General features: G+C 34.7%; 5 protein-coding genes across 6 annotated transcripts; 2 read left to right on the top strand and 3 right to left on the bottom strand.

Annotated features, from left to right (window-relative positions):
• Positions 1-347: 347 nt before the first annotated feature.
• Positions 348-2,110, top strand: LOC140964596 (uncharacterized). Its single transcript, XM_073424459.1, has 3 exons — positions 348-1,566; positions 1,690-1,915; positions 2,031-2,110. The coding sequence occupies exons 1-3, from the start codon at positions 1,042-1,044 to the stop codon at positions 2,108-2,110; spliced, it is 831 nt and encodes a 276-aa protein (XP_073280560.1). The 5' UTR covers positions 348-1,041.
• A 2,103-nt stretch (positions 2,111-4,213) lies between these two features.
• On the top strand, positions 4,214-8,598 carry LOC140964286 (protein disulfide isomerase-like 2-3). The gene is made up of 9 exons (XM_073423926.1): positions 4,214-4,430; positions 4,893-5,051; positions 5,555-5,668; positions 5,880-6,037; positions 6,474-6,573; positions 7,542-7,718; positions 7,804-7,949; positions 8,059-8,205; positions 8,285-8,598. The coding sequence occupies exons 1-9, from the start codon at positions 4,260-4,262 to the stop codon at positions 8,439-8,441; spliced, it is 1,329 nt and encodes a 442-aa protein (XP_073280027.1). The 5' UTR covers positions 4,214-4,259; the 3' UTR covers positions 8,442-8,598.
• Positions 8,599-8,906: 308 nt separating this feature from the next.
• LOC140964288 (GDSL esterase/lipase At2g04570-like) lies at positions 8,907-10,289 on the bottom strand. Its single transcript, XM_073423928.1, has 3 exons — positions 9,897-10,289; positions 9,292-9,784; positions 8,907-9,160 (listed from the first exon to the last, which is right to left on the bottom strand). The coding sequence occupies exons 1-3, from the start codon at positions 10,257-10,259 to the stop codon at positions 8,964-8,966; spliced, it is 1,053 nt and encodes a 350-aa protein (XP_073280029.1). The 5' UTR covers positions 10,260-10,289; the 3' UTR covers positions 8,907-8,963.
• Positions 10,290-12,287: 1,998 nt separating this feature from the next.
• LOC140964287 (GDSL esterase/lipase At2g04570-like) lies at positions 12,288-13,659 on the bottom strand. The gene is made up of 3 exons (XM_073423927.1): positions 13,272-13,659; positions 12,628-13,123; positions 12,288-12,538 (listed from the first exon to the last, which is right to left on the bottom strand). Exons 1-3 carry the CDS (start codon positions 13,653-13,655, stop codon positions 12,345-12,347), a joined length of 1,074 nt encoding a protein of 357 aa, XP_073280028.1. The 5' UTR covers positions 13,656-13,659; the 3' UTR covers positions 12,288-12,344.
• Positions 13,660-17,529: 3,870 nt separating this feature from the next.
• LOC140964843 (protein-tyrosine-phosphatase IBR5-like) lies at positions 17,530-21,724 on the bottom strand. 2 transcript variants are annotated; one of them, XM_073424804.1, is made up of 5 exons: positions 21,236-21,724; positions 19,909-20,008; positions 19,458-19,515; positions 18,835-18,941; positions 17,530-18,075 (listed from the first exon to the last, which is right to left on the bottom strand). In XM_073424804.1, the coding sequence occupies exons 1-5, from the start codon at positions 21,479-21,481 to the stop codon at positions 17,981-17,983; spliced, it is 606 nt and encodes a 201-aa protein (XP_073280905.1). In that variant the 5' UTR covers positions 21,482-21,724; the 3' UTR covers positions 17,530-17,980. The 2 variants fall into 2 exon arrangements, with proteins under 2 accessions (XP_073280905.1, XP_073280904.1); XM_073424803.1 differs by having other exon boundaries at positions 17,530-18,086; positions 21,236-21,721.
• Positions 21,725-22,161: the final 437 nt, after the last annotated feature.

The raw sequence follows: 22,161 nt of genomic DNA, 5'->3' as shown, positions 1-22,161 counted from the left end.
AGAAATTTCATGATACCTTTAGGCTTCTCTCTTCATCCCTCTCATTCGCATCATTTTTATTGACGAGTGAATGTGTTCATTGTCATGTATATATTCTTGGTCGTCTATTCATCCCTCTCATACTTGGCCGTTGGAGACATTTCTATGTAGGCATCTTAATACTTGTATAGATGGGATGTCATGTGTATAAATGTATGTCATCTCTTCATCCCTCTCACACGCAGTTTCTGTATAATCAATCCTCTTTCTTGGGGTTTGACATTTGGTTTATGCATTTAGGCCCAGTTTGGTAGGTAATACTAAAGTTAGATACACTGTTAATAATTTGTTTGCTTTGGTTTTGGAACTTGTTACTGACTATTAGTTTGACAACATTCATTGTTTCCGTGGGAGTGTAAATCCAGTCATATAATGTGGATAAAAACTATCCGACAACCCCAGAAAGTGAAAATGATCGAAATACCCCTGACTTAAAAAATCAAATTTGCAAATGTGTCTTCTTTACGTCATTCTCCTCATTTCTTCTATGTCGATTCTTCCCACTGACCGCTGCTGAAGAAATACGAATACGTCATGGGAGTAAGAAATCCACATTTCTATTACAGATCTGAAGAACTTGCAAGATTAATCGAAGGTAAAACTCGATAAATTACCTTTTAACCTACGTGTGATTAATGACGTCAGATCTGTTAATTTACGCCTTCGAGAGTAGATTTGTGAGCGATTTATGTTCTTCTGTTTTCGATTTGTAGTATGAATCTGTGGTAGAAAAGAATAATGTTTTGTTCTCGTTTGTTTGTTGTGTTATTGTAATGTATTGACTTTTTTTATTGGTTAACAAATCCAATGAAATTTGGCTCGTCCTAAAAGATAGTACTTGTTCGTTGTCATTTTTCTTTGGGTAACATGTATCCTATTTTTGTGTTTATATAATGATGCTGTACAGAAATTTTAATTTTTTTAACAATATTTGTAAGATTTGTTAATTTATGTATTGGTTTGATCTAACATTTTTTTATACTTGGTAAGTAATTGTGCGAAATGGACCGTAGACGTCATAACATTAGAATTTTCTTGCTGCTACACCAACTGATGATCCGTACAATTTTAATGGTGTGTCTGTTAACTCGACATCGCACGAAAGTACTCACCGAACGACGTCGTCAACAACGTAGAACGTCAGCTTCGTACAACATGTCGGGAAGAATGAATGCTCAAATGAACCATTTAAGAAGAATTATTGAAACCGGAGATGTTCAATGTGTGGTTAATTTGAGGATGAACAGAAATACATTTGCACAACTATGTTACTTGTTAACTCATGTCGGCGGGCTGCATCATTCTAGATATGTTAGGATTGAAGAAAAGGTGGTTATGTTTTTGTCCATTTTGGCGCATCATAAAAAAAACCGAGTGATCGGTCATGATTACATACGAAGCGGTCAGACAATCAGCACACATTTCCATGAAGTCTTGGGATCAGTACTGAAGCTATATAGTATACTGCTTGTCAAACCTTCCCCTGTCGATGAAACCTGCACCGATGAGACATGGAAATGGTTCAAGGTAATAGGAAAATTTGATGAATGCTACTTATTACAAATTCCATTTATAATGTACTATGTACAATAACTTTTGTAGGAGACATCCTGATACATATTACTCATAATTTTCTAACTTATTTTACAGGGTTGTGTAGGTGCGTTGGATGGTACATATATAAATGTGAATGTTCTTATTTTAGAGAAGGGAAAGTACAGAACCAGAAAAAGAACCATAGCAGTGAATGTTTTGGGAGTCTGCAACCGAGATATGAACTTCATATATGCGCTTTGTGGGTGGGAAGGATCGGCAGCGGATGCTCGAGTTCTTCGTGATGCATTATCACGTCATGACGGACTTAAAGTTGAAAGAGGTTAAAATATTGTGCAATATAGTCATATTATTTCACCATTCTCTGTTACTGGATTCCTTTTGCATTAGTGTTTTGAATTGAAATTTGCTAACGAAATGTATGAATTCGATGGTAGGTTGTTACTATTTGTGCGACAATGGATATGCAAACGTCAAGGGATTCTTGAACATGAAAGTAAAGAAAAGTAAAAATTAAACAAGTGCTCATAATTAAATCAAAAACCGTGAACAAAGCCACATAAATAACTCCACATAAAACATGTTCGTAGAACTTGCACACAACACATATGTCTCACTCATCAAAATTTATGCAAGTACATGTCATAAAGTTGGATGAAACACTTTTAACACACCACTACATACTTAAAAACGCAATTTCTCAGGATCTCAAGACAAGGGCTATAACCAGGAGGATAAGAACGCAGATCAACGCACATATGAACCCAAAACAACAACAAACATGATCACGTGAATAAGGTGTGATCTTCAATCCATGATTCGGTAACTCATATCTTGTACTTGACATGCCACGTTCCATTTCATAAGATTGGTTGCTGGCACGTGGATGAGCTTCCTTCGAACGACGAGCGTATGGCCCAGATGATGAGTCCATTGACTCCTACTTACAAAACATTGGGGTACTAGTATGACATGAATGATCTTCAAAATTATTTGAGTGGTTCTTAGAATTATACGACTGTTCCTCGGTGGGTGTTACGTTCCTTCCATGGTACTCAAGGTATCAAGAGAAACTTTTACGATGTTTCAGACCCGCTGGACATATATAGTAATAGTGCCCAAGACGAGTCGAGTAATCCCCAACTTTCCGTAATATCATTTCCCCGTTTCCACAATCGCACTGTGGTGGTGTCTTCAATTCCATGATATCTATAAATAAGTACCTTACTTTTTAAACCTTCGCACACAGATTCACGAGCACTAATTATGTTGGATTAATTATTCAAGTGACGTATTTGTACATCTATGTTGTAATTACTACAGATTCACGAGAACTAATTATGTTGGATTAGTTATTCAAGTGACGTATCTGTACATCTATGTTGTAATTACTGTTTGAAGAAATTACTGGATTTGAGAACATACTAGAAAAATTTTCGACTTCAAATAATGAATCTTTTATGTAGTTTCATAATAACATTATAATAAAAAAAATTCGATGATTGAGTAATCAATTACACAAGAACCCTAAACCCCAACACAAAATAAAACTTAAGACAGATACACATAAAAAAAACACTTCGCTGACTCAAACTATTATAAATTGGTTTCTGTTAAACTTGGAATTAAAAGATAAATTGAATAAGAATTTCGAAAATTACTCACAATTACTTTTCTTCAGAGCTTGCTCTTGCTCTCTTCCACTGGATCTAACGTTTTTTGTAGGTTACTATCTGATCTCACCTGTTGACAAAAGAAAAATAAACTAAGAAATACATGATCAAGGTCTATGTTACCTCTTCGCTTCAGGTCTTTGACGGATCTCGCTTCAGATTTGAATCTTCAGGGACGAAGAAAGGTGAGAGGGTTAGCAATTGCTCTGTGAGTTATCGGAAGACACGATGTTGCTTTGGGGAGGAAATCACTTTTGGTTTAGAAATGCAATATTAAAATGAAGGGTATTTTGGTCAATAATGCATTTATCATGATTTTATCCATCTCACTTATTTCACACCATACATGATATTATACATCTCTCAAATTATTAATCTTATCATATCAAGCATTTATCAATCAAATTATTAATCATTCAATTATCACATCCTACATACCAAGCGAACCCTTAGAATATTGGAATACTGATTATTGTATTGGTTAATTTAGTACTCTTTTATGGGGAGGTCTACTGTAGTTGTATCTTATCACTTTTTACCAAATTTTAATGGAGTTTTCATTTTAAAAAAAAAATCATCTTTTTTGGTGGGTATGCACCAGATAACTTCATGAGACTTGTGCATTGTTGGCTTCTGTATATATAATCAATCATCTTTCACAGACGAATTTCTATGATCGAGTAAATAATTCTACAAATGAATAAATAATTCCACAAAATAAAAATTCGTTTTACGAACAAATGATATCGACTCTACCAACTATTTAAGTAGTTTTACAAAAGAACGAAGGATGTTAATTGATATGTCCTAAGACGGAAAGATGGCTCGAGCAATTATGATTTACTCAAAAACCTAAATAGATTTAAATACAAAGTTTTAAAAATTGAATAATATTTCGATTAAAATACTAATTTGACGTCTCAAAGTTGACGTGGCATTGTCCCATTGGCTGAGCAGACGTAGCAAGAGAACAGAATAACACAGCCCAAAATCATGTCCCGATTTCATTTCGCGAGCTATCAACAGAAGCCAACAATGCATAAATCGATATTGATTCAACTGCTACTGTTTTCTGTAGTGGAGCTGATCGCAAATGGCGTTTATGGATTGTACGGGCCTTCGTCCCCCGTTCTTCAGTTGAACCCTAACAATTTCAACTCCAAGGTATAGAGTATGCTCTGATTTCCCCGTGCTTTGGTATGTCCGGAATCGTGTGTTTGTGATATATTGATGATACGATAGCTTAGTCGACTTCTGGATTTTAGGGCCACTTCGTCGTGATATTAGTTTATGTCAATGGAATTAAGGAGTTTGGACTTCAGGGTGAAGGGTTTTGTGTTGAATTTTGGAGTTCTTCATTATCGACAAAATGTGATTAAAATGACGGATCGTATGCGAAAATTGAAGGATTTAAATTCCTCTGGTGTCAATTTACTCGAATTCTTTTGATCCGCATACGATTTGATCAGGCAACTGCTTGTCATTTTTCATTTTCATTTACGCTTTGTTGGTTTTTTCTCAGACCTTTCCAAAATTCGATCGTTAGGTTGTTCTATCCAGTTTTTCTATCGATCAGCGACCTTGTGTATTAAACTTTCGTGATTTCTTGGTATAAATGTAATGCAGGTTGTAAATTCAAATGGCGTTGTATTGGTTGAGTTCTTCGCACCTTGGTGCGGTCATTGTCAAGCGTTGACACCAACTTGGGAGAAGGCAGCTAGTGTCTTGAAAGGTGTAGCAACTGTGGCCGCTCTAGATGCTGATGCTCACAAGTCACTTGCGCAGGTGCCTTCTTGTTGAGTATGGTGGTCTTTATGCTAGTGACTAATTTAAAGAAATTCAGCTAATGAGGAACTATATTTCTCCTTGTCAGTAAAGGTCAATTTTTTAAAAAAGAAAAAGTTGAGTATGGTGTCTATAAGGAGCATTTCAGTGTTCGTATGCTGGGAAAATATGTCATGCTACTTCCAAACCATAATAATCATACTCGTAGTGCTAGGCTATGAAGCAAATGAGACCACATTTTGTTATTTTCCAACTTGCTATCTGATCTTGGCCATTCTGGCTGAATAAGCTACACGATTTTCAATGACGTTTTGTCATTATGTGCATTGAAGATGAAACCTCTTATGTTTTGTTTCTCTAGGTCTTTTCCTGAGTAATTTCTGCTAACTATGTTAATTTTCAACATCGATTGCTGATTATTATATCTTGGTCTCACTAAAGCAACATAAATTAGCCTGGTTTTCTCTGATGTTGTGATCTTTCATCCTCCATGTGTTCTGAAGGAATATGGAATTAGAGGTTTTCCAACCATAAAGGTCTTTGCCCCGGGGAAACCCCCTGTAGATTACCAAGGAGCTCGGGATGTCAAGCCCATTGCAGAATTTGCACTGCAGCAGGTAAAAGTGACTCTTGGAACTAATGATTTTAATATTAATTTTAGTATTTAAGCAGTATAACGCCATCGGCATGGAAGAATCCACAGGGAAAATACCATGAATAATTGTTTCTCCACCGCCACCTGCTATTTGAACTAAATTTGCAAGATAATCATGTAAATTTTCAGGAGTCAAGGTTGTGATATTTTTACGATATTCGATTTTAATACAGATCAAAGCGCTTTTGAAGGAACGCCTGAATGAGAAGTCAACAGGGGGATCAAGTCAAAAGTCAGAACCCAGTGAGTCAGTCGAACTGAATTCACGTAATTTTGACGAATTGGTACTTAAAAGCAAAGAACTATGGATTGTGGAGTTCTTTGCCCCTTGGTAAGTCAATCCATTTAAGCTGGTAGGTTTATTGGCTATGTCAAATTCCTGTCCTAGTACACACTTGACTGGCAAAAAAACTATATTCCTATAGCTATGTGCTGCATCATATTGGAGTATGTTCCTTGTCATTTATTTTTAGGAATCAGTTGTTCTTATACTGATGTTTCTCACCCTTGTGGTTAAAGTTAATGAGTAAGTCTCATGCGAGATAGTCTCCGTGAGACGCGCGGTTCGTACTTGCAGTGAAAAGTAATACTTTTGACATAAAAATTAATATTTTTTATGGCACTGTTCGGGTCAGAGATCAGTATCACAAAATTGAACTGTGAAACGGGTTCAATGGAGTTTTTGTGAAAGTTAATTGCTATTATACTGTTATGAATCTCTTGAGTCAGAACTGTTTTGGCTTGTGATCTATTCTCTTACCATGAAGGTGTGGACACTGCAAGAAGCTTGCTCCCGAGTGGAAGAAAGCAGCCAGTAATCTCAGGGGCCAAGTGAAATTGGGTCATGTGGACTGTGATGCAGAGAAGGTAAGCATCAAGACACTACTCACTTGTGACATTGTTTGTGTCATACTCGTTTCATATTTAAGTTAAAGATCATTGCAATGCTGTTGATTGCCACATATTCGCTTTCATATTTAAGTTAAAGATCATCACACTGTTGTTGATTACACTCCCTATATTGGCCATTGATTATATCTAGGTTTTACTTTTTCAAAATCTGGAATTTGTGATTAGTAGATTATTTATCTAAAGGTTTGAATTTTGGAAGGTAAACTTTGGTAAGATTTTACTGGGGTGCTCGTAATTTCAGTATAGTAATTCAAGATCTATATCTATTTTTCAAAATACAACAAGCAGCAATTAGGGCTCAAAGCATAAATCATGAACACTACAAGCATATCCAATCAACGTAATAAGTAGAAAAATGATATTTTATGTATTTCTCCTTAATTTGTAGCATTTACTGGGGTGCTCGTAATTTCAGTATAGTAATTCAAGATCTATATCTATTTTTCAAAATACAACAAGCAGCAATTAGGGCTCAAAGCATAAATCATGAACAGTACAAGCATATCCAATCAACGTAATAAGTAGAAAAATAATATTTTATGTATTTCTCCTTAATTTGTAGCATTTGATATTAGTTCTCAGATGAATTTAAGACCACATCAAACGTTACGTGTGCCTGTGAAAGACACTCTTAAGCCCATCAATCCATTTGGCATCCATGAACCTAATGTTTGGATGTAGCCGACTTGAATGTTATGGTTTGTTTTGTATATCCTTAATATCAATTATCATAAGTCAGTTAATCACTGTAGCTGGTCATCCTTAATCGCCATAGCCAGCAATGTACTTGTAGATTTGTGCTCATTCTTGAGGCATTATCAATCATTGTTGTAATTAGGGACTATGGTAAAGAAAATTCAATTCCGACTTGCAAATGTTACAAGTCATTAAGCAGCACATCTCTAACCTGTAAGAGTTTCCAGTCTTTGATGAGCAGATATAATGTACAAGGATTTCCAACAATCTTGGTGTTCGGTGCTGACAAAGACAGCCCCTTCCCATATGAAGGTGCAAGATCAGCCCCTGCAATTGAATCCTTTGCCTTGGAGCAGCTGGAAGCAAATGCCGCTCCTCCTGAAGTGACTGAATTGATTAGTCCGGTATGTCCCTGTCCCTAAACATTTTCCATTTTTTCATTCCTTTTCTGTTCATGTTACTTAACAACTTCAATATTATCCTCTTTAGGATGTTATGGAAGAGAAATGTGGCTCGGCTGCCATCTGCTTTGTTGCCTTCCTCCCTGACATACTGGATTCCAAAGCTGACGGTAGAAATAAGTACCTTGAGCTTTTGTTATCAGTCGCAGAGAAATTTAGAAAGAGCCCTTACAGGCAAGAAAATACCTTTCTATGTTTCATTGAAGAAAGCATCAGAAGTATGTCCGAAACTTGTGGCTTATTGCAAACTTAACCAAGACTAGAGTTTTTACTGATGCTGCAGTTATGTTTGGGCTGCTTCCGGTAAGCAGCCAGATCTTGAGAAGCATGTTGGAGTTGGTGGCTATGGATACCCAGCTATGGTAGCCCTGAATCTAAAGAAGAAAGCATATGCTCCACTGAAAAGTGCATTCGAGCGCGACCATATTACGTAAGCATTTGTTGAATCCATTATCCACTCTATTTCCTCGCTCCTGTGAACTGGGTTTTATGTTCATTCGTTTTCTCAGAGAGTTTGTCAAAGAAGCTGGACGTGGTGGAAAGGGCAATCTGCCCATGCAAGGTGACCCGACAATTGTGAAGACCGAAGCATGGGATGGCAAAGATGGGGAAGTTATTGAAGAAGATGAATTCTCCCTCGAAGAACTGATGGGCACTGATAATTAAATACCTCAAAAATGCAATTTTTGATAAAAACCTGTTTGGTGATGTGAGATGTAGTATGTATCGAACTTGCTGTGAGTCAGTCGGCGAATTGCCATTAAAAACTCGTCAAGCTTTAGTCATAACAGATTTTTCCTCTACAAAAGGAAAGGTTCCTTTATTCCCTTCTAAAGCAATTCGACCACATTATACTTGGCTTGTCCACAAATATATAGACACACGCACACAAACAGGGTACACTCGCTGGATCAAAGATTGGAATCTGATAGTTATGAGTATCATATCTTAGTTCGCAAAATTTATATTGTTTTTCAACTCTTGTAAAGCTATAACGATCAAGCAATATATCACAAGAATTTGACATAAAACACATATATAATTTATAACAATCCAACACTAATAAACTCACCCGTTCAAAATTTAGATTGACTAACATATATGTACAATATAATATTCCAACAAAATNTATCTGATAATCTGACCGAGACTTGAACAAAATACTTGTTTTCTGCTATATAATTCAAATCAAACCAAGAACTTGTACAAAGCTGTCTTAACCACATGATCGGATACTATTTGGTTTGCTCGCTCGGTTGGATGAAATGCATCCCAAAATACGTATTTATTTGCATCCCTACATGTAAAAGGATTACGTTCATTACATGCATACCCCATCTCGAACATCCCCGTAGCGCAACATCCCACTCCAGATACATCGAACCCTGCGTATCGTCACACAAACTACATGTAACAAAATATTTATAAATCGGGTCGAATTTGAAATTGATATGATTCATTTATTAGGTTGGAGAAGGACTAGGTCCTAAAACAAATCAAGTGGCAAAAAACATACCATATAAGGAAGGTCTTTTAACCATTTGTAGAAGAATGTAATAGGGATTGGAGAAGACAAGGTCCACCCCAACTAGTTCTTGGGTTAGGTTCGACACCAGACCTCTCAGCTTGTCATTGAAACTCATGGCTACTATGTTGTAGGAGTAAACACAATCGTTGGTGTTTGCGAAATTTCGTGCTCGTTCCAACGGCATGCAACCCATCGGGGGAAGGCCTCCGAGGGAGATCTTACGAGCCCCGAGGTTGTAAAGGTTGATGGTGAAATTCTTGGCGATCCCGATTAGAAATTGTTGGTACTGATCGATGGTGTACTGCGATCGTCTTCTTGGTGGGAATGCGTAGTAATTCTCCAAGAAATCGTTGGTCCCTATACTCATAATGTACAATGCCTCACCAATAGTTTGATTAGCTTTCTCTTCTCCAAGATAGGCTCGTAGTTTCGTTTGGTAATCTTTGTAGTATTCCAACTCCTTCCACAAAGGTATCACACCCTGAAATTTTTATCAACGTTACGTTGGCAACATAAATATGCATGGGAGAGTTAAGTCGAGAGGTTAGAACATATCTAAACACTAAGAAAAAAACATTTGTACAATTAATTACCAACACATCCGAAGTAGCAGTATCATATCCAGTCCCAGCTGAAGCAAAAGTGACACCAACAGCAAAATCTGAGATATTATACGCAGGGTCCAAGTATGCAGGAACAAGCGACTTCAGGCCAATAGCCTCGGATATGAAATCGGTCGGAATCCGGCCATTCGAGAACCTTCCCGTGGGTCGTCCACCCGTGAAATCACGCCCGTACGGCTCGAAATTGCTTCGAGCAATCGTCGGGAGCTGGTTATTGTTGCCCGCATCGACCGAGGAGTCTCCGAACACGATAATTGCCGGGATTTTGGCACTCGTGCTACTCTTCGATAGTAAGAGCAGCAACCACAGTAACACTAACACGTATGGTCCCATTACGTTTTTCGATCTAGCTAGTTTCTTTTGTTGGTTNCGGTAATATATAATTAATGACAGTGCTGTTGAGCTGCATTCGTTCGGAATTCAATTGCCTTAAGTGTGGGTAAAGTTAGTTCGATTTTGTTCATGTGAATATATAGCTGCTTTCATTTCCGTGTATATGGGGTAATTTTCAAGCCTTTGGAGCAATAAATACATATATACTTTAATTTCATGTCAAAGACAAATAATTTTCATAATTCATTTCGATTTTTAAACCGACCATTATTGATCAGATATCTCTATTTACAAATATTTGTAAAAAAATAAAAATAAAATTTGACACGAAAATGATTCCAAATTTCTAAAATGGGTGGGACGTGGACAATAATTTGAAAATTTTTTATGGTTTGTAATTTATTATTATGACATTTTTTTTCTGCTGGCCAACTACCCACCGAAAAGTAGGAAGAAATATGCAATAATTATAAGAAAGAAACTAGCTAGGGAGGTCGATGTAAGAAAAGCTAAAGGTTTGACTAAAAGTTCAACGAGAATGGAGGTGCTGCTTTATTCCCTACACTGCAGACTTTTCATTAATTTCATTGTCGTGTGATAAACTCGATGCTACCGAGTAGTGTGTATCCACTTGCATATTTCTTTCCTTTCAATTTTAGTTATTTTTTTTTATTAGAATGTTGAAATTATGAAAAATTACAAAATTAAGACGATAAATTAACGACAACATGATATAAAATGAAAAACATATAAGTTATAAAATAAAAAATATAATGTTTTCGTATTTATTTATATGTGAAATTTTTATTTTTTTTCTTGTTTTTTTTTTTTCAAAGAAAGTAGTAGCTAGTTTTTTTTATATAATCATCAAATCTTTCGATACAAGCTCAAGTTTTCGCATGCAATTCAAAGCCAAACGGTTTTTAAGCCATTACTGTTCACATGGTCTTTAACAAATCTAAATAATTGGTGGTTGCAATTAATTTACCCATTCTAGTACACATGCGATTATTATTAAAAAAATTGCAATTTTAATTATTTAAGTTGATTGGTTTTGAGTTCAGTCGTATAACTTTTCATAATTTGATTTTCATTTAGTAACTTGGATTTACTTTTTGTTTTTGTCTGAAACTACTAAATCCATGAAATATGATTTATTTGACACTGATTCTCTTTTACGTGATTCATGTGATAAAAATAAAACTATATTACATACACTACAACTTATCTAAAAAGAATGAAAGAAAACGACTAGCTTTTTCCTTTCATTTTGAAGTATTGGAAGTTATGTCAAATAAACTGCATTCGATAAATTTAGTGGTTTCGGTAAAAAAAAAAAGAAGATCAAAGCAAAAAAAAAAAACTTTCAAATTATTGGATGAAAACCAAACCTCGACAAATGAAATGAATAAAACTAAAACATACCAACTTCCATAACTAAAATTATACTTTTTCAATTATTATTATATTTGCAATTATACATACAGGTATGGATGTGCACTTTATATATTTTATTATGATTATAGCAACATACGCACGTAAAAACCTTTAGTTATCGAGGGATTTATTTTCTTTACTCCTGTTCGTTTAAAAGTATATCTTTCATAATTTAATACTAGATTATAGATAATACAGACAACAAAAATTCAAAATAATGCCGCAAACATCTCCAATATTATATGACAAAAACTTGTGTGAGACGGTCTCACGAGTCGTATTTTGTGAGACGAATCTCTTATTTGGGTCATCTATGAAAAATATTACTTTTTATTGTGAATATCGGTAGGATTTACCCGTCTCACAGATAAAGATTCGTGAGACCATCTCACAAGAGACCTTCTCATATTGTATAGTAGGTAGACTAGTAGTAGTGCTAGAAACTATGGGTGGTATTCTTGTTTTTGTTTTTTTGTTTTTTGTTTTTGGGTATCTTGTTTGTTAATTGATTTGGCAAAAACAAATGTGAAGAAATTGCCATAATACTTAAAGTTGAGAAGCACAAAGAGAATTCTAAACTTGTTTCCTCAACAACTTATAAATTAAGCCAAATTTGATCTTGCTTAGCTTGGTAAAATAAATCAACATTTATAAAAATTGATGCAAAGAATTCTGGATTAAGTAATCCACAATAATCCGACTAGTTTGTTGTGTCGGATGGAAAGAATCCCAAAAGACATATTTGTTTGCATCTCGACATGTAAAGGGATTCAATTCATCGCACAAGTATCCCATCTCAAACATTCCCGTAGCACAGCATGCAACTGAAGATACTTCAAACCCTGCACCATTGACGCACGACGGGTAGGCGCAATTGCGGATTTTCTCGTAAAAAAAATGCAATAGCAAAAAATAGGTGGAATATACTTACCAAATGAAGAAGGGTTTCTTATCATTTGCAAGAATACTCCATAAGGATCAGAGAAAACAACCCTAATCCCCTCCATCTCTTCATTCATCCTATCTACCAAACCATTCAATTTGGCATTGAAACGTAAAGCAACTACATTGTATCCATTCATACACCCTTCCCCATTCCCATTAACAAGATTCGTAGCCCTCTCCAATGGCAGACAACCCATTGGAGGAAGCCCCGTTAGCGAGATTTTACGTGCCCCCAAAGCGTAAATCTGCTTGACAAATCTCTCCGCAATATCAATGAGGAAGTCTTGGTATTGATCAAGGGTGTATCTGGACCTTGTGTTAGGGAGACTGTAGTAGTTTTCTAGGAAGTCATTTGTTCCTAAGCTGATTAAATATAGAGCCTCTTTGATTATGTATTCGGTTTCTGTGTCTCCTATGTAGGATCTTAGGGCTTCTTGGTAGTCTTTGTAGTACTTCACTTGCTTCCATAGTGGTATCACATTCTGCGGGCATATTTGTCAAATGCATGTATTCCATAATTTGTCAGTTTTCTAAAAGAGTTATGATATATGTAATTTGTTAAGTTACACATTAACTTCAAATGCAATTTAGTTGAAAAAACTTAAAAGAGATGACATTATAAATACTTACAAGTACGTTAGAAGTTGCATTATCAAAACCAGTACCAGCAGAAGCAAAGCAAACTCCGCTCGCAAAATCAGATATATTGTACCAAGGATCCAAGAAAGCAGGCACGTAAGGCTTCAGGCCAAACTTTTCAGAAATAAAGTCCGGCGGTATGCGACCGTTCGAAAACCTCCCAGTCGGCATTCCTCCGTAGAAATCACGGCCATACGGCCGGAAATTGCTCTTCAACACAGTCGATATCCGGTTGTTGTTCCCAGAATCAACGGATGAGTCTCCAAACACAATAATCGCAGGAACCTTTGATACAGCGGTGGGGATGACAGTACTAAAACATGAAGTGAATAACAAAATCAGACATGAAAGTAGTATTACTGTCAAAGACTTCATGTGTTCTGACATTTTTTCGATGGGAAAGTGGTTGTCCATGACGAATATTTATAACTCGGAATACTGTCTGAAAGAGGTTGTTGGATTTAAATTTGTTCAACAGAAGTGAAGATGGCATTGATGAGTGAAGACATGAGATTGGTTCATGCGTCGGCGGGGGTGCAAATGCAGCTGCATGCATGCTCTTGCATATTTAATCAATCCAACTTCCAAATTACAGTCATAAATTTTAAGATTTTCTAGTCTTTTATAAGATTCGTGTTAAACATTTGTCGGGAAATCATTAGTTTCGTTATGTTGGATTAATTTTCTCAGTTACAAGCCAAAAGTATGCAGTGATCTTTAGGGGAAAATTAATTTTTTGTCATTGTATGCTTTTTTATTTTAATTTTTTTTTAATCTTATCGGCCAAGTCATATTTTTAATTTATTAACTTGTAATATTTTTTTGACAATTTTATTTAATTTTTAACTAAGTATAATGACCATCATCATATCAATAATTTGTGATGACGTGTCATCATTTGTCGTCGTTATTCACCATTCCAATGAAAAATAACTAAAATAAAAAAACTGAAAATTAATGGATTAGCCTGTACATCGACTAACATCATGACAAAAAATAGAAAACCCATAAGTTACGAGATAAAAAATATAATTTTCGGCTATGCTGAAAACATAAAATTAAAAAATATATATTTTTGTTGATCGAATATTATATAATATTCGTATTTAAAAAATATACTAAAAGAGTCTAGAAGAATAGCCATCTTGTTCATTACAATATTCTTTCACATAATACATTAATGTATATAAGTCGTTGATTTGTCTTATTTTTGTATCTAAGTATATGTTTTCAATACAAGAATTTTAATTATGACTAAATTAAAATAGTTTTCATTTACATTTACAAGTTAATAGTATACTATTTTTAAGTGGTTGTCTATAATTCGAAAACTCTGCCTATTTTCAAACAAGGAAACTGTTGATGAAATTTAAAGAAGGTCCAAAATGTTATATTCAGACGTGTAAAATAATAATCGGGTAAATTTATGCGACCCGTTTCTTATTTTTTATGATGAGCAAACGACGTTGACGTCATGCTAGTTACAAAAATACACTCGGTAAGCCTTGTGCAACAAGCTTATCGGATAATGTTTTGATTTAGATAATCGAAACCATGATCATTGATCAAGCTCTCACATACTCCACCAATTCGACACCCCCTTAGAGCATTATGCAACCTGTTTCACTATTAATGATAGATGTCTCATATTGACTATATTAAATTTTTGGGATTTATATATAAAGACTTGTACAATCATTTCTATTAAATTAGTTAGAGTGAGGTTCACGATGTCTAAGAGGTTTAAGTAAATAGATTTTTAAAAATATATAGAAAATAGCACATTCTCATAGAATTTTGAACGTAATTAATTGCTAGAAAATTCATTATCATGTGTTCCGGGTATTAATCGTACTCTTCGTGGCTGTCACATTGTTCACACCAAAAGAGAGCTAAGAAGAAAATTGTCCAAATCCATATAAACAACTTTCAACTTAATCAAACCGATGTTAGACATCCAACACACCATTCTCACGTTCAGTGAAGTTTGAAATTTACAAGACATTAACGAACGATACCATAAAGACACTCCAATATATAACATTATACATGAGCTCTGCTAATACCATGTCAACGTTGACAATGAAACAGAGATGGGAATAATTCGTTTTTCTATTCAATGTCTGTACAAACAAAGAAGGGAGCAAATGTATACATTTCTATCTGCTAATCGCTACAAACAAAGAAACGTGTCTTTTTATTATTATTAAATTAGAATGCGATGTCTTTACACGTTGAATTTCAACGGCTTCCAATTCTTAGTCGATTTTCATTCAAAAGTCCACAAATTCACAATAATTTTTTTCGTGTAATGGACTACAATCAATGATCAATTACCATAATAAAGTGAATAAAAACATATATTATATAATTTCGGGACTTAATTCAAATGTAAAATGAGCATAATTAACATAAAATATAATCAAATTAACCTACATTAATAGGCTCAATCAATGTGCATGAGTAGATCTTTGATTATATCAATTGCTATATTTTTTGCTACATCGATGCGAATTTCAATTATAGGCTTTACGTGTCACTTTGATACATTACAGTCATATCAGTTTTACATCGTCGGTATATGAAAAAAGACTAAAATTACAAAAAAGTAAATATAACATATTAAATTAGAAATTCGACGATATAAATAACCAAAATCATAAAAAAAAAAAAAACAAACAAACTATTAAATTTACAATTTTCTCAAAAAATTAAGACCGTTTAAACAAATGAATTCTAGAAGTAATACTTAGTTTCACAAACCATGGAAAACTCAATAATTTCTCTCATCCAAGAAATCATGAATGGTTTCCTTCAACCAACAATTCCAGTCCATCAACATCGATCACCGTGAACAAACAAATCCAAAGTATATAATTAAACACAAGAAAAATTGTAGATCATCCTTTCCCTTGTCTAAATCCAAACGAAACTCGAGACACCTACATATATATCTTCTCTTCGCCTGATTAATTGTCTCCGGCTTGAGATGTCGCAGCAGAAACAACGTGGAACATTGCTGGCGATATGCATCGCCGTGTTACTGGTGGCAGGCACATTTGTTGCAGAATGTGGGGCAGAGAAGCCTAAAACAATAAATTTTAGCCATCTGAAGGAATGGTCAAATTCAGGAAAGAAGGTGGTGCCGACACCGGCGAATAACTACACGAGAGGCTGCCAGATGAGCCAAAGGTGCCGCCAGGGCAGGAGGCTGTTGACCACCCAGCCTCTTCCGGATAATTGAGATTTTACTTCTGATGATCAAGTGGTCGAACGTTGTGTGCTAGCACTATTGTTTACAAGAAATATTGCTGATTAAGATATATAATTATTTTACCATAAAAAAGATATGTAATTATTTGATTTTTTTTATTTTTTTACCAAGTATGATGTTTGTATAAAAAATATTGGACTAATATATAATAATAATGGCGTAAAAGCAATAATAATTAGTTGAGTGTTTTTTTTAAATTTCAAATTCTTTTTATAGAATCAAAATTAAGAGTTAGGAGCATAGGTGTTTTTGAGTCACATTTTCTTAAAAAATTCATATGATATTTTGTTTCAATTGTTGGGTGGGATTTACTGCAAATTGATTCATCCAATAGTTTTATATAAAAATCAAACATTAATTGAACCGAAAAAAAATAAAAATAAAAAATCAATGCTTGGTTATAGGATTTGTATGCTGTGGTTTGTACTTTGTAATTACCTGTTGATCTGTTATTTTTATTGCAATTTGTTTTGTCTCCTATTTTCCCATATTTTATAGCTTTCATGTTAATTTTAAATGGAAAATACTTATAATTTATTTGGTCACCTTGCTATTACTCATTGATGTCTTATAACTCATCTGACATCAAAGTTCTAAATTTGAGATAAGGTCTTTCGATACCCAATTGTAACAATCATCCCCCAAACTGTTGCGGTCATGCAAATGTTCCATTTTTTTAAATGAAGGAAAAAAGAGGCCCTAAGATTTTTTGTTTGAGTTCCATTTATGGAATTTATGCCTAGTTTTATTTATTGTTTGTCGTAATTAATTGCAATTAGTTATTATCTGATGATATTATTTGTGAAAGATTGACATTATCAATTATAATTTAATGAACAATTATGAGTATAATAGCTAAAAAAGCGAAACTTCATTTCACGAAGGAAATACATTTTAAAAGGAATAGCATAATCTTCTATAGAAAAGTGTTGGCGACAATTACTCTGAAAAAACCCCATCTCAGTGTTTGACAAGTTAAGAACAAGAAACCCATATGCATATTCAATTAACACAAGCTGAAGTAATCTCATGCATAGGCTTTGGGATCAAGCTTCGTGGCGAGATCGCATACACTCTAGTTCACAAAACTCAACCATAAAATTACCAATGCAATCTCTGCTACATTAAAGCACTTCCCCTAGCTTGACATCTCAGCCACAATGCATCACTCATAGTAGAACACGAATACAATTTTAATCGGGTCGTGATAAAAATCCAAAATGTCAAGATTCAAGAACCGCCCATTGTTATATCATTGACAGCAGGTGTATTTGTGTTGGTGCTCAATGTACTGTCGTTTGAAATGCTCGTCTGAGCCTGCCCCGCTCCAAAGGTAAATTCTTGAGGAGGGGTGTCAAAAGGGGGACGTGAAAAAATTGAAGTCCCGCCAATGTTATTGAAAGTTGTAATTGCTGCAACTGGCGGATCATGAGGCCTTGCAAAGCCAAAGCTTAAGCTTGGCATGGCATTGCTGCTGTTCTCTAACGAACCGAAAATCTTGAGCTCGTACTCCTGTAATTGCTGATACATCGCTAAAATATAAGAAAACAGAATAATGTCAGAATCAAAATTACGAGTTAAAAACTTTAAATTCACGCCGAATCAATCATCACATTTAAGACCCTTTTTACACGGAACCACCAATTCGGGTTCTAGACATAATGATTGCGAGGTACTAGTTACATTGTGACTAACTTAGATTTTATAAACAAATCATATGATAGATTTCACAAGTTAAATTAAGCTAACGCACCTCTTTGACAAGACACAAATAATCCGTATTTCGAAAAGTTGAACAAGGAAACACAACTACCTGTCACCACAAAAAAATCTACTAGAATCGAATACTGGGCCTGAACTATATTTTGCACATAATTACCAATCAAACTCAATTTGATCCTCATGTTTAATATTAGCATCTAACATGATGGTTCCAGTCCAAGATCAAATCATTTTGAGGATTAGTAACCATATTGTTAAGTTGATTCTTTTTAGAAAATAATAACTTAATAAATTACTCATTATTCCATTACTCTCACATCCTCCAACAAATTACAGAGTTCTAGAACTTCTGATTTCAATCTCTTATCCAAATCTTTGAACTCTCAACAGCTTGCATTATATGAAGTCTGTTGAATTACATTTAAAGGGCAGATCTTAAGTAAAAATCTTGGCACTTTAGGAAAACCTACTCGTATCATCAAAGACAAATTAAATAGGTTATATCTGATTGGAGCTTATATAATAACTGAGAAAACTGAAAGGAAGTGTTTGTTAAACCTTGATTCAGTTCCACTGAAGGTCTACGCTCTTTCACCCACTGATAACTCTGGCCAAGTTTCCAACCTTTGCTTTTCATCAAGAAAGCAATTACTATAGCTGGAGACCTGCCAATAAGACTTACAGAATTTAACCACGATCTTTGCAAGGATTAAGTAAAAAACTTTCAATCAAAGCAGCGAGAAGAAGAAATTATCGCAAACAAACAAAACACTTGCAAATAAGTATGCTGATGGTACCTAGTTATATATCATTAGGGTCATGTTATACTTTACATTAACGATATGCCATATATACATTACAATGAGCTCTATGAACTAGAAAATTACCAAAGTTTCTAAGGCACCGTTTGGTTCATGACAAGAAGATGAAAGATATATAATATAAAGATGATAAATCATTGTGTATGAATAACATAATAACTTATGACTCTATTCATCTGTAGAAATTGAACCAAATGATTGATGAAACAGGGATGTACAATAATTTAACGTCTTCTCCTTTACAAACACATACACACACAGAATATCCAGAGAGAGGAAGAGGTAAATAAAAAGTCAAGGATATAACAACCAACAAAAAACAACCAAAAAAAGATGCAAGCCCCAACTTGTGATCATCACCTGTTTTTCCCTGACATGCAGTGTACAAGAACCCGAGCCCTATCCTTTTCACATTGTTCTGCAAAAAAGCGCAAGGGCGTAATAAGGTTGATAAAATAACATAATTATAAATGTAACAGAATTTGAAGAAGCAAAAAATTCCATGATGTGACATTAAAGGTTCAATCATTCATCACTTTTTACATGATAACCACATACGCGACAAATGTAAACGAGGATTTCCTAAAAGAAATTGACACAATTCAAGGTATTAAAAAACCTAATTCAAGGTATTAAAAAAACTAAAAGAAATTGGCATCCATCCTTTTCATTTCTCCTCCCCTTTACTTCCCTTCTTATATAAATCACATCAACAGTGTAAACGAGGAATTGACACAATTCAAGGTATTAAAAAACCTAAAAGAAATTTCCAGAAATTAAAGGGATGAATATTAAGAGTTATAAGCCTCACCTAAAAACTGAATCGCATCATCAAATGGCAACTTTTGATTGTCTTGGAGGCAGTGATAGGTAAAAGAGTTCTTGTACAAATTTTGACAATCAGGTACAGTCTGCAAATATACAGATGTCTTTACAAGAATGGAGAAGTTCGTATCAACTATATTTGGAAAGTTGATTAATACAAGTAAGAACTCCAGGTTCAGCACAAGACAACTACAAAATGCAATAAGAGCAAGTTGAAATCAAGCTATTGACCAGATGTACGAGGCACTTTCTTCAATGGTTCAGATATCTAAAAATCCTATGCACAATAAATTGTGAAGATTAATCTCATCCAATATTAAATTTCACAGTAATATTCCACGTAATGGTAAAATGGCCAATCATTAGTGACATGAGTGACCACACTAATTTGTGTCATGACTCGTGTGAGAAGGCCAACCACCAGTAAGCACACTAATCACACATCCAACACCTTGCTGCATCGTTTTCTCTTGAAGAAGCAAACAATGAGCGTTCTATAAGATTTAACACTCTATCTTGTCAAAGCAGTAGTCATTGCCCAGTAACTACTATGTTTTAGGGGGTCCAAGCATATCAATCAAAGTTACTAAATACTTTCCTACAGTTCCTAACACGAATGTAAAGGAGCACAGAATAACCTGACTTTCCTTGTCTAATTTTCCATTTGAAGTCAGCCAACATAACGAAAGGTAAAAATTAATGGACAAATGCCCGATAAAACTCTCCTTTTATCATAAAACGGAAGTCTTTCGACCTTTCGAACTAATCCCTAGAAAGACCTGATAGTAAGATAAGCCTCCAATCCTTCCTTGGATTATAACTCCTGCTGGAGAGAAAGATCAGCACACTGCTGCAGGGATGTTAGGCGTTTCTATAGAATAGCATATTACTCCATAATGATGCTCACGTGTACTTTCTTACTCTACTAATGATCTGTCTGCTGGGTTTGGGATTTTTTGGCTAAATTATAATTCAGCAAACAATCAACCAAGTTTGTGAATGCGAATTAAAAATAACGAGGACTTCGAACAAAGAGGGATCGAGCAAAGAAAATTATTCCCACAAAAAATGTGATTACATATATGAAACTTTAACTATACGGGAAATTCAGCGAATCGAAGACAACTATAATAAGTCTAAAGGTCCAAAAACAGATTATATAACCGTAAATAAATAAAGATAAATTAATACAAGTATCGGCATAAAAAAATAATTGAACTTTATCAAATAAACCCAACCACTGAGAAAAACTGACGGGAAACGAAAATAAAAATCATCAAAGCACAAACGGAAATATCGATCAATTATTTTACATTAAGAACACGGGAGATGCCCTGAGTTTTGAGAAGTTCGGCGCGAGCAGCATTGTCGTAGCTGCCCAAGTAGAGGAACTCGGGTAAGATCTCCGATGGGAAGGCGCTGACATGGACGGGAGATGCAGCGGATTTATCGGATGCGGAGGCCGTACGGTGGCCGCAGATGCCACATACCTCCCCCTCCTCGTACTTGTGGTAATGACCGCAAACCCCACACGGATTCTCTCTCTCCCTCTTCCTCATAATCGACCGAAGATTCCAATAATTCACTTCCCAATGCTTCGTTACACCTTCTCGATCGAAATTCGAGTATTTGATTGGGCCAATTGACGAAAGGAGAGAAGGCAACTCGAGGGAGACTTGGGTTTTGGGTAAAAGATCGATGTGGGGATGAGGAATCGGTCGAGTACTGGGAAGAGATCTCCTCTGCGGATGAATGCAAACGCTACAATGATTTGCTGAATTCCACTCCGTCGCTTAAATTTTCCGGATAAATTTTCCTTAATTTAATAACTTTAATGACGATAATGCCCTCCCACGACAATAACACCGTTTCCGTCTTATCATTTAATTTAGTAAAATAAGGTTTATTTATAAAACATAGATCCATGTAATCGATTAAAGATATTTAATATAAAAACTAAAAAATATTACTATTATTATAAATATTAATAAAATATGCACACATGTATGTATTATTATTATTTTAATTTGATCAAATAATAGTAAATAATTAATATAAAATTATTTTCAATTTAAAGTAATTGTTCGATTTAAAGTGAAAGTTTTGTTAAGATTTTTTCCTATGTAAAATACGGAATGATTTGATAAAGTTTTTAGTGAAATAAGAAGATTAATTATGAAANTGCATGATTTTATAATATTTTTTATAATTCATTTGATTTATATTTAAATGAGGATTA

This window comes from Primulina huaijiensis, chromosome 18, assembly GCF_012295235.1.
Source record: "Primulina huaijiensis isolate GDHJ02 chromosome 18, ASM1229523v2, whole genome shotgun sequence".
Classification (NCBI taxonomy): domain Eukaryota; kingdom Viridiplantae; phylum Streptophyta; class Magnoliopsida; order Lamiales; family Gesneriaceae; genus Primulina; species Primulina huaijiensis.
This window is presented reverse-complemented; position numbering and strand designations above follow the sequence as displayed.